The sequence below is a fragment of the Cariama cristata genome, unplaced genomic scaffold (assembly GCF_000690535.1).
Source record: "Cariama cristata isolate BGI_N322 unplaced genomic scaffold, ASM69053v1 scaffold4929, whole genome shotgun sequence".
NCBI lineage: Eukaryota > Metazoa > Chordata > Aves > Cariamiformes > Cariamidae > Cariama > Cariama cristata.
Genome location: NW_009635124.1, coordinates 97,954 through 110,786, shown reverse-complemented (window position 1 = coordinate 110,786; position 12,833 = coordinate 97,954). Strand labels below are relative to the sequence as shown.

The window sequence follows — 12,833 nt, the reverse complement described above, 5'->3', positions numbered from 1 at the left end:
TGGGGGGAAGGAGGGGGTTGTGGGTTTTGGTTTTTGTTATAAAGGAGGCCAAAAAAATAAATAGATTAGAGCATCTTTTGGGGGGAGGGAAATCAGTGGGTCTGAGTCTTAGAGAAAGCTGGGGGGGTTGTTTTGGGTTTTTTGTTTTGTTTCGTGTGTGTGTGAGAGTGTGTGTTGTTTTTTTATAAGAAGAAAAAGAATAAAGGGAAGAAAATCCAGCAGAGAAAAGAAGAGAGAGAGGAATTCCAGCTGTGGAGGAATAGAGGAGAAGAAGACAGATAGAGGAGGAAGAACAGAGAAATACATTTCAACCAAGAAGGAGTTTTGATTTATTTTATTTTTATTTGTTTTAAGGGGGGAAAAAAATTTCTATAAGCAGGAAAAAGAAAGAAAGAAAAAAAGAAAAGAAAAAGCAACTGAGAAGGGTTATAAAAAGAGCAAATACCAAGAAGGGTGAACAAGAGAAGAAAGTCAAGGCAAGGAGGAGCCCAAAGCTGGCAGATCGGGAGGATTTGCAGGGGAGAAGGGGGGGGAAGATTGGAAATGCAGCTCTGGAGTTTGCTGCTGCCTCTTGCGCTTCTCTGTACAGCCCTCGCCAGTGGACCCGAATGTGGGATGGACGAGCGCTCCCGCAGGGCACGAAGGGACACCAGGCACAGCCGCCAGCTCCGCTACTCTGCCCCGGGCACCTGTGCCACCAGGTTAGCCCGAGGAAGGCGCTCCACTGCTGGGCTGGAGCCTGGGCATGTCCCCCGCAGGAGGCAACAGCGGGAGGTGAAGGAGGAAGAGGAGTCCCTTACCCCGAGCAGGGCGCTCTATTTCAGTGGACAAGGTGATCAGCTGCGGCTGAAGGCAGATATTGAGCTGCCCCGAGATGCCTTCACTTTGCAAGTGTGGCTGAAAGCTGAAGGAGGACAGAGATCTCCGGCTGTCATTGCAGGTAGGTAGTTCGTCTTGCCTCTGGCTGCAGCATCCCTTTTTACGTTTCGGGAGCCGGCAGAACAGCCAGCTGTAGGCATGTGTGTGTGTAGTATATGTGTGTGTACGTTTGAATGTGCATGTGTGCCTCGCGACCTACGTGTGTGAGTGCGTGTGTAAACGCGCTCGGCTGCGTTTATCATATATATAGTTGATGAAATACCGGAGCTCGGCAAACTGTCTGAAAGTATACGCTCGCAGAGAAAGTTATGTAAACTTTTGCATAGGGAAATGGCAGTATCCTGGGTTGTTTCTGTGTGTACGGATTAAGATGCAGAGAGGCGAGAGCGCCCTTACGGTGGGTTTTTACCTAATTTTCACGTTGGAAAACTGTAAATAGAGCATTTGAAAGTAGCTCGTACGTGTGTATGAAAAGAAATGTGTGTGTCTTAGTGTGTGGCTGCAAAGAAATGCACATCTGAGGTCCCTATACGATTTCCTTAGTTTTATTAGCTTTTTAGTGTACTTCACTGTTACCTTTTTAGATGCAATGTTAGCATGTGGTTTCCAAGAGGCTATAAAGGAACTTTTGGCTATTGTGAAACCTTAAATGAATCAAATGAGTTTATAAAGTTCCCAACCCCTCAACACTCAGCTAGGGCTGGGACTGGCACTGCAGCTAGAGGATGTGTTGAGTATTTTTGTCTCCCCTTAGAAATGGCAAGTGTAACACAAACGATTGTAAGGTCAAACAGCCCTATAAAATCATTTAGTACTCAAAGCAGCTACCAGTCTAAGCTGTCTGAGCTGAACAATAACGAGGAATATTGCACTTTTCGTATTTAAATTTTATGAGCCCATCATGAATTTGGGTCCTTTTCCCCCACGTTTGCTCCCTCTCCCCCTCCCTCTCGCCACCTCCCGCCCTCTCCCCGCTTTAGTGATAAAGTGCAGCGAAGTTGTCGTGAAATCGGATACTTTTCAGAGGGTTACAAACCCTTATAAATGTCGCCATATCCATCTTTGCTCTGAAGGAAGTCATAGAAAATGGAAATGCCCTTAAAAAAAAGAGGAAAACAAGTCAGAAAGAGAAACAGGGAGGGGGAGAAGACATGTTTTACAGTTCTTTTGGCAAGGAGATTCCCTGAAAGTACAAAGTTTCCATGTCCTAGGATGCCTTAAAGAGACAGGGAGGATTTCCCCGTTCCCTTTAACTGGAGTCACTTCCTACCAGAAGGCAGCGGATGCTTGTGCCGGTGGTACCATGGCTGCTCCGCGCCAGCCCAGCTCGCCTCTCCCCTGCCACCCTCCCCGCTGCGATCTTCTCCATCTCTGCCGCCCCATCCCTGACTGCGCGACTGTCGCCTCGCAAGAAAGTTGCTTTGTCCTAAGGAAAACAAAAACTAAGATGAACTCAACAGCGCGTTTCCTTAACTTTGCCCAATCCCGGCTGCTCTGCTGACTTGTGAGGAGGGGGACGTGGGGGGTGTGTGGCTGGTGGGGTGGGCAGGAGGTGCTGGGCATGGGCTGGTCCCTTTTGCCTTTAGTAGGACAGGCAGATGAGTAATTTCAGAGGTGAAATAGATTATTGCTTGCATTATTTGCCCTGGCTTTCTCACACTCCACTCTTCTGGTTCCCAATCTTAACTTAAACCCCAGGGCTCAAAGTGCTTCTCTTTCAAATTAGGAAAGGCAGAATTTGGGTTTACGCTGATCTCATCAGTGGCGAAACACAGTCAGTGTATTTTTTAACGTGTTTAATCCAACACCTAAGACCTCGTGTCTGTCTTTGCTGCAAATATCTCTAATTCATACAATAGGGAACTTAGACAAACACACACAAAGATCATTTGTAGTGAAATACTTTAATTGGATGGGGGAGGTTGGGTTGTTGCCTGTATAAAATGCTTGACCCATTTTATGCATGGAAATAACATTCCACTGTGAAAAATGAAAAGAAATGCCCCAATTTAGCACTGTAGAGCTTGCAGCTCAGCTCGAGAGGACTTTGTGATTTTTATTTTATTTTTAAGCTCCCCCTCCCCCCCTCACACACACTCTTGAAGAGGAGCCAGGTTTGGCTCTGTATGTAAACACCTGGAAGAGGTCCAAGAGGAACTCACTTGGAGTATCCTCCGCACACCACAGCCTCCCAGACCTGCAGCAAGCTTAGGGAGAGATTACGCTTCCCTCAATGAGGAAATCAAGGGTTCTGGCTGCCAAAACTCTTGGCTTTCTCATTTTCACTGTTTTGGGATGTGACAGACTCAGGAGCCCTGTTCTGCTGTTGAAGTTGCATCTGTAGGACCCCACTGAAATCAAGAGCCCTTCTGGGTGTTTGAGGGGGGCCAAGGACTGGGTCAAATTGGCTGACAGTGCCAGAAGCGAGTTTCTCCCCAACTTCTATCCCGGTTGCAAAGTGGGAAACTCTGTGATTGTACAGATCCGAGGGAGAGGGCAGGATTGACTAGAAGACACCTCTTTTTCGGAATCTTCCTTGTATCTTCATCTGCTTTCTGCCCTCCGCCCTCTGCCTGTGTTGACTGTTCCCCTTCCGTCCCTCCTTGCTGGCACATAAGTAGTCACTGCAAGTGGTATAGGAGCCACATGTGTGCCTATAGGGGAAACCTGTTGTGTCATGTAGGACCCAAGTTGTTATCAGCTTCTACGCCTGAGCCCTGATATAATAGAGCTCTTCTGCTAATCCAGGCTACAGGAGTTTCAGTCTGGAGCCAACTCTCCTTACGTCACCCTCTGCTGCAGTATTCAATTTGTTTTCACAAATAGCTAATTTTACAGCGCTGTTAAGTGGGTTCGTCATTGTGCCGGGCCATGCCCTGTCTCTGATGACAGGCAGTCCTTGGTGCCAGGCTCTGCCGATTTTCACGCTGGTTGGCAGTGATGTTTTTGCTGCCCTGTTTGACTTCACTGATATCTGTTCTGGCATTTGTCAGGGAAAGCTGTTGGGAAACTAGAAGTCTGACCCATTGATCTGTGTTACGCAAAAGCTCAGAAGCCTTTTCGGAGCTGGACTGTGCTTCGCTGGTGCAGCTCTCTAGCGGAGGCAGCTCTCGGCTCATGCGTACTTGCCTCCTTCCCCGGGCTGCACAGTTCTTGGACAAACACTCCTTGGATGTGCGTACCTACCACACAGCACAGTATATCCCTCTTACAAACACACACATGTGCACATGGTATTAATCATGCGAGTTTGTGCACTTTCCCCCGTAGAGGCTTTGAATGCATCTCTAGTTGTGAAGGAAGGAGTTAAGGTCCAGACTGTAGTCAAGTTAGGTAATACACAGGCCGTGCAAAATAAGACACTTCAAAGCACCATTGACCTTGCTTCTGTTGTAATCAAAGATATTTCAGTTCTACTGTGGAAATGCAATTCTATCCTAAGAAATAGGATCCTCCTGAGTCCCTGTCAGTGTGTTTTCTGGTATATGGCTCAGGAGCAGGATAGCTCATGTTTTCATAGGAATGAGATGTTGACTCTTTACTGGCTGGGAGCTGAGAGGAGCGGGATGAATGATCGGCAGCGGGAGCTGGAGTAAGAAGGCGTGCCTGCTCTGAAGAGTGAAAGTTATTTGTGTTTTGGTTTGGTTTTTTTTTCCCTTCCTGGTTTCATTCTCCTCTGTCTCTGTTCCTCTGCCTGCCAACAGAGAGCATGATCCCAACTTAATAAAGCTTCATATGTAAGGGAGTGCCTATGTTTTCCCAACTTCAGTCCTTGATGAACATAAAACTGCAGCAGAATCCAAAGGGAAAGAAATGCCAAAATCAGCACAGTGGAGCTCACTTAAAGCCGCAGCTCTTGCATGTAAGAGACCGAGAAACATCTGTGTCGGGGTCCAATAACTGGGCAATTATAAAGATATGTAATTGACACTACATAGGTCTGTTCCCTCCACAGGGTTTAAGAATATATGTTTACTTTTGGGGGTTAATTTGGTTCCCTTTCTGAAGTTTTGGAGTCTCATATTGATTTTACACACTTCAGATAGGATCAGTGAGCTGGGTCCTGTCCCTGGAGCAGATCCTTGTGCGAGTCTGTTGGGAACTTGAGGACGTTTTCAATAAAGAGTTTACTCTGAGTTTCACTGGCGTTAAAATAATAGGTAGATAGATAATGCAGCATTTTCTCATCTTCAACAACCTGTTGTCTTTTAATTGCATGAATTTTCTTATTTTGCCCTGTAACAAAGTACTAGAATGAAGGACTATAGAATAAGTCAAACATAAAGCTTGTAGTTCTGTCATTTAATTAGCGCTGGCATGTGCCGGGTCCCAGGGTGATGGAAACGACGGGCGGAGTGGAAGAACGGCTGGATCAAAGTGACAGGAACTTGAACACCTGCCCAGATGCTCCTTCAGGGTGACAAGCCTCCTGTACGCCATTGCGGAAGGCTGCAGGTAGCTGTCTGGTTTTGGCTTCCCTGTAGATGGGTTCAAATGATTAGCCACTTCAAGGCTATGGATCTGGATAAGGCTCAACTAATAGGCCACTGAAAAAATACACCATAGCTTGTCATTTACTAAATATTTGCATTTGAACAGCACGTTTCTTTCAGCCTGCAGAAGCTGGGACAAGAGTCAGAAACTGGAAGAGAAAAAGAATTGTTCTTTCCATACGATTTCCAATTTTAACCAGTCTCATTCTTTTGACCAGCAACGAACTAGAGTCAGAACAACACAGAAGATAGTTGTGTTGTTTTTTCTCTTCTTCTTTAAGCACTTACATGTAGGCTGCTCTAATTAATAAAATGGTAATAAAAGAAAGAGGGAAATTTGACTCTGTGTGTGCGAAGGATGGTAGATTTAGATTCCTAAATGATGTATGGCTGTCTCCTGTAGGCACAGAGATGTGTCCCAGGCTGAGCTCACATCTCCAAGCTCCATTTCAGCCTGATTTATTTCAAGCCAGCCTGTTTCAGTTAGAAAAACTCGTGCAAGGCAGAAAGCAAGCTGAGGGGATGGTGTTTGGAGAGAGAGCGGGAGCAGGGCTCTCCTCAGGGATTCGTGGAGACGTCTGGAGAAGCGCAGAGCTGCGGCGGGCGGGCCGTGGTGGTGAGGGTGAGAAGAAGCCCTTGGAGAGCCTTCGCACGCTAAGCCATCGCGGAAAGACAGACCTGGTCAGTGATCCGGATGCCTGAAAGTTATTACATCATGTTGAAGCTGCTCTCTGGGTCTTGATGTCGCTTCCCCATGTTGGCACTAGGGGAGCGTTGCAGATGGCCGAGGCAATCCTGAGGCCATGGCCGTGCCGAGCAGAGGCAGAGGTGCCCACCATCAGCTCCAGCCACACATGGCATAGTGAAGGATGCACTTAAATCCCAAATGTCTTGCTGAGCACAGCAGTGGTTGGGAGGGGTGAACGCCGGTTCCCCAGAGACCCTAACCCGGACCCTCCCATGAGGGTAGGTGCCACTCACCTTTCTCATGAAGAACAGGACAGGTCTGCACTTTCAAAATGGGGCCAGGAGTTTGCTGATGCTGCTCCACGAGCTTCGTGTATTCGTTAACTTTTGCCAAGGGTGGGAGAGATCCTTGGCTGGGTCCGTCGAACAGCAAAGAACCGAACTGCCGGCAGGCACCTCCCCAGTCACTGGGGCCCCTGGTTAAAGGCAGCAGGGCCACGCCAGCTGGGTAGGGCAGGGATTTTGAGTGGAGAAATGCCTTCTTTGGAGCCTGGGTCTGGCTCCATCAGGACATAGGTTCCAAGCTCCTCAGGTCTGTCGCGAGAGAGGTGCAGCTGTGATACCTGCCTGAGCAGCTTTAACACAAAAATACTGCAGGACCAACAGGGTTTAGGTGCTCTCAAGACCACGGGATTAACTGAGCACTTTCACCTTGGATTTTCATTGCTCATGCTGGCCTGAGCCAGAAAAAAGAGCCAAAATATAGTGGCTTTTTTCAAAAAGATGTATTGAAAAAACAAAAATAAACCCTTCCATGACGGGTCAGCTGAAATGTTCCCATATAATAGTTTTGTTTCCAATTTTAGCCGTTGTTTTTTCAGCTCCTCTTTTCTTTTCTCTGATAGAAATTATAGGAGCAGAAGCAGAGGAGGGACCACCTGGGTTGCCAAATTCAGTCCCCTGCAGTGTCAGGGATATAACAGCAGATAATTAGTCCAAACATTCACAGAATATCCACTTTGTAGGTTCTGATATAGCACAGGCCGCAGAAAATTTCCCAGTGCTCTACTATAAACCAAAGATTCTTAGCTAAGATCAAGAGTCACCACTATAATGTAAGCCAGGAAAAGAGAAGTACAGATTGACAACATCTTAAGTACCTAAAATCCAAGGCATTGGTTTAGAAAAGAGTTCAGTATGAGAAAGAAAAACATTTGCTGGTAAAAGAGATCAGCTTTCTTATTTGCATAAAGTTAAGAAAGAATCAGGTGTTTCGACAGTTATGAAACTTCTATTGAAATTTTAAGTTAGAATGTTTGCCAGAACTGATCCTTTCCCACAGATAGTCTGTTTTGATTAATTTTCCTTTTTCCTGAGAAAAATATTTTATCAAACATTTCCCACCCTTCTCTGGTCTTAGTCTGTGTGGCAGTTGCTACATCCCGTCATAGTACGAATGAATATGTTCACTTTATTACATTTTTACTTCTTCAAATCTTGTATTCCAGATTATTCTGAAAATGCATCAGAAGAGTCTTGTTTGATCAAAACCCTCTACGTTTTTCTTTCAACTGAATCAGCTAGTCTGATATAATCTTTTTCTTCATTTAACCTCCTGTCTCAATACTACCAAATTTTTCATCTAGTACTGAGTTTACATGATCAGTATATATTACTCTTTCTATTTCTTATGGAAAATATATTGGATTTTTCTGTTTCCTACGTTCTGGGCAGTTGCTTCGTGCATTGTTCTGGGCACAGAACAATTGGCTATGCTGTCCTTTTTGTTTGTTTATTTTCCCAAAAATGAGACTTCTGAAAATGAAGGTGTACGTTTCTTCTGACCTTATACTTACATTGCTCTAAGGGCATTTCCCTACCTTGGGGTAGCTGACATCTGGATATGATTCTTTAGTTTTATTTCAATTCTGGAGAAGAAACGCTTGATTGTTCTTCTGCTAATTTCTGCTTGTCCCTACATTTCTCTTCATTTTCTCTGGTGTGAGCATGCATGCGCATACACACGCAATTTCCAAAGCACCTTTGATTTTTTCCCCAGATCAATAGAGCATTTAAACTCCAGTGATCAAGGAAGAGCAGCTTGTTTATTTCCCCACATATTCTGACACAAGTGGCAGATCTTGTAAACTGCTTTGATTTGATGTTAGTGCCTATTGTAAAGTTTACTCTCCCCAAAGCAATCCATGAAGTCAAAGTGCTCTTACTCTGAACATGAGCAGAGCAGAACTCAAAAAGGCGAGTTAAAAAGAGAACAACAGTGAATATCTTATCCCAGAATTTTGCTTTCTGCTATCTTTGTTTGTAGTGATCGGAACAATTTGCTTAGTTGAGGACTGTTCAACATCCATAAGGTTGCCAGCACCAAGTGAGGGTGCAGTATGTATCATAGTTAAAACGGTGAACATATATAAATACAAGTCAGATTATCCCTTGGAGAGAATGGGACTGGATTCATGATGTTAGATTTATGCAGGCAGCATGGATTTGGTCCTAAACCTGTTCAAGATCATGAAAAAATACCACTGGCCTTAGCTGATTCTGGCTTAGGCTCTGATTTCAGAGGGTCTTCTGTGTCCCTCCTCTACAGCCTGGACCCTTCCATGGTCCTTGCATTAACATCCTTTATTTTGCTGTCCTTTCTTGCTTTTGATACAGGAGAAGAAAAATTGCAAAGCCCTAACATCAGAGAAGTTGGCCAGAGGAAGGGGACATGTTTATTTTAATTGGGTTTGCTATACTCCAAATCCTCCTTTGGCCTCTGTCTCCTTCAACGTTTCTCTCTCTCTTTTTTTTTTCCTTCCTTTTTTTTTTTTTGGTTGTGTTTTGTTTTTTGGTTGTGTTCCCCCACCCCCCGCCCCCCAGTGTTAAAAAGAGCACTTATTCAAAACACACTGCCCGGTTTTCTGTTTTGCTGGGTGACGTAAGTGTGTAACTTTCCCGTCCAATCTCCCCACCCTCTCTTATCACCATCATAGTCTCGGTTCTTTCTCTACTGTCTGGTGTCCTTGATTCCCCCATCTTTCCCTTCTTCGGCTCCGCACAGTTGCTGGTTTCCTCCTCCCTAGCAAGCGCACTCTGTGGGTAACCCTGCGTTGTCTGTAGTTCTCATCTTCGTTGGCTACAGGAGGGTGGTATCCCCTCCTTGCAGACCAGGGGGTGGCCACCAGGTTGGTGGCTTCAGCCAACTCGTGTTGGAAGTGCTGTGGGAACAGAAGGTAAGCAGGCTGTGTGTTTGTGTGCTTAGTCAGGCATATGCTTATGCATGTTTTCCAGGAATTATTGACACTGTTCTGTTTAGTATCCATCCTAGCAGCACACAAACAAGGAGCAAGTGGTTGTTCTCACCAAGAGGGAGTCAGGGTGAAGTGAAACTGAGAAGCATCTGGAATTGGCCTGGTGAAGCAGCATCTGAGAGATATGATACCGGCTCATGAAAGCAAAAGAATTGCAATGTTAGAGAAGAAAACCATTCTGTTCTTTGCTGATCAACTCCTGGGGTCTGGTAGGCTTTCCTCGAGTCTTCCTTTTGAGGGATACTCAGGGCTCTTTTATCTCTTCTCCTTCCTCCCCTCTGCTGTGTTTTTCCTCCTTTTCCTTATCTAATTTATTGTCTCTTTATTTGCTTTAAATCACTTTCCCATATGGATTTCTCTCCTCTGACCCATCTTCCCCTCCCTCATCTGATTCCCAGGAGTCTTCTGTCGTCATGGAACTGCAAGAAGAGCAGCCTTGTTCCTGACATTGAGCATCAGCTGCAGGCTCCTTTCCTCCTTCGTTTTCTTCCTTGCCTATTCTTTGCTATTAGTGTTGGAAGCATATTCACAAAGATCATCCATTGGATTGAGGAAAGAGATCTTATCACCAAACAAAATGTTTGTTTTATTTAAGACAGGGAAGAAATGGAAAGGAAAGGCCTTCACTGTTACCAGTGTTACTTAGTTTTGAATGTTTTTTTTTCTCTCCTGTACTAATGTATCCTAGTACTGTTATTTTCCTTTATTATTGCACTAAGATTGCGGTTTTGTAGTCCTGATACCTGCCTCAAAACATCCTGCTGATGGTGGTGATAAGTTTCTCAGGCGTGAGAGAATATTACCCTTAAAATCAGGGAAACTGAGGAACAGAGGGATGCTCTGATTTGTCCAACATATGGTAGTGTGTTGGTAACAGAGCTAGAAACAGAGCCCAGCAGGCTTGGCCTTTTGTTAAACTTTTTTTTTTTAGGGTCGATGATGGTTATTCCTCAGCCTGTGTTGTTCTCCATCTGAAGTCAACAAACCCTTATTCCCGTAGGATGTCTCCTTGTAACTGCTGATGGTTCTTCGCTGGGTAATTGCTGTACTGAGCTCATGGTGCAATGAAGTCTTTTACCTGGTGTTGCACTGTTGAAAGCAATGCAACAACGGGGATGGGTGAAGAAGGCAGTTGGCATTTGTGAGATGAGCTCTTTGGAGACGGCAGAAAATCAGATGGTCTGGAATTAATATCTCTGAACTAGACATGATGGTGATGTTTGAATCAGCACAAATTATTGTATTTCTCAAATGGAGCAGTGCACGCAGCCCATAATGGGAGAGAAAAGCAAATATCACCCAAGCCCCTTAGTTCAGAGTACTCTTGTTTAAATTGGACTACTTTGGTATTTTTGATACATCTACACATTGATTAATATATTGACTTGCTGAAACAACTTGTAAAATATGTAAGTTGTAACTGCTTATCTTCCTAGGAGTACTGAAAATCTGTCTCTGAATATCTCAGGTTATTATGGGCAAAAGCAACTCATTTACCCCATAGTGAAATACGGACCAGGTGAGAGGTTGCAGAAGGGGCTTTGTACCCAGCATGTTAGCACCCCAGAGTGTTTTGGGGAGGGGTCCTAACCTAGTGCATGCCCTCATGGCTCAACGACTGGTGTTTCTGTCGGGAGCGTCAATAGGGAAGGCTGTATATCATACGATCCATGCAATTTTGTTCTGAATTCAGCAGCATCTGTGCTTGTAAAGTCTGGGGTGCTAAGGTTGAAATCTGGAGCTTGCATTACTACTGTCTTACATTGCATCTGTCTTGTGGATAAACAGAGCAGCTTCTCTGAGGTCAAAACAGTACCTTTCACCAGTGATAATTTAATGGGAATTATTTTCAATGTAAACTAGACAAGAATTGGAAGCCTCCTGTGCTGTAGCTCATGAATGGAGATGTTCAGGGAGGAAAGGAGTACCGGGAGAAAAAACAAATGTTAACTAAATGTATTACGCACACGATTTTGAAACATGTACTTGGCAGAGGGAAGGGTGAGCAGTACAAGCCAGATTCTGCTGTTGAACACACCAGTGTAAACCTAGAGTAACTCCTTTGGAGAGGAAGTCATGGGGGCTGCTCCAGACCGATGAATGTATAGAATTTGGGGCAGAGACAGAGTGCATGCAATGGGGAAAGTGATCGAGCTGAGAAGTGGATGTCATGGAGGACAACCTCCAACCACCATCACTACTGTCGATGGTTTAATTTGGGTGTGTAATGGTGATGGTGATGCAGTGGGAAACATTGGAACAATGCGGGGTTGTTTTTACTTTTTGGAGCATTTTCTGCATGCACCTATCGTAATCCCTCTAGACTGTGAAATTAGGCCATATACCAGTTTTACAGTAAGCCCTTTGTGTTTCCAGCATCAAACACTTCTGAACTCTAGTCTCCAGTCTTGTGGCCCTAAACTCCTTCACCTCCTCCCATACTGTCCCATCTCCAGCAATAATATCCCCTCCTCTGTTTATAAAAAAACACCCTCAGAGGAGGTTCACAGGAAGAAAAGTCAGTTAATGAAAATCAACCATGCACTCAAGTCCAGGCTGTGGGTTGGAGCCAGCAGAGTTGCTGGATGTTTCCTATTCTGCATCTGCTTGTAGTAGTTTCTTTGATGAGATGTTTGCCTGTCTGTCTAACTATGCGTCTTTCTCTTCTTTTCCCTTCATCACGGAAAATATGAAAAAAGAGGGAGTAAAATTATAGTCTCAATTTTCTTTATAATCAGCATGGACAGTATTTGGGAACCTTGAGCAGGGAGGCTAGCTTTAGTGAACTTGTAGAATTTCTTCTTGATAAATCCACTGATTTTTGTCCTTCTGGCATTTTAAACCTTGAAATTTAGATTGTGGCTCCTGGCAAAACTGTTGCTTTTGAGTTGCGCAAAGGTTGTAAAAGGACTAAAATAGCACAAAGGATAATTGTCCTACTATAGTCTGAGCACGAGGCTGATACATCTGGTGTTGCACATCACTCTCACAACACCCCCAGCTTAAGGAGGTAAGAGTGAGCAAGACCCAGGGAAGTAGATAACACAGGACTGTGTAGTCACTATGAGCTCTGGAGCAAGGACCAGATAGGCATGGTAACGGTGCTGTCAGCTGGAAGACACAAAATGCTTTACCTTGCTCCCGAGGTCCCTCAAACCCCTTGCAGCACAGGGGGAGCCCAAGAAAAACTCTATTTTCTTGTGACTGTTCCTGGGTTGTGCCTTTAGTACTGCACCTTGGTGGACTCAGATAGAAGGTGAGGGTATTATGTGTTTGTTTCCTTCCAGGAGACACTGGAATCCTCTAGAAAGCCTTTTTGGCTACTCAAAATGCATGGGAAAATCATCAGATAAAGAAAAGCTCTGGGAGTGAGGGAGGCAGCACTAGTCAGGGCTGTGCTTCCTCGCTTGTGCAAAGGTGCGGTATCAATGCGGTGCTCATGTCACCATCCCAGGCTCCC

The 12,833-nt window shown here is 44.9% G+C and overlaps 1 protein-coding gene across 1 annotated transcript in view; it reads left to right on the top strand.

Moving 5' to 3' along the window:
* Nucleotides 1–531: 531 nt before the first annotated feature.
* Nucleotides 532–12,833, top strand: part of LOC104167212 (pappalysin-1-like) — a gene marked incomplete at its 3' end in the record, with an annotated part of 106,031 nt that continues 93,729 nt past the window's right edge. The window contains exon 1 of the mRNA XM_009707401.1: nt 532–940. Within this exon, the coding sequence (XP_009705703.1) occupies nt 544–940 (397 nt within the window). The remainder of the gene's footprint in view (nt 941–12,833) is intronic.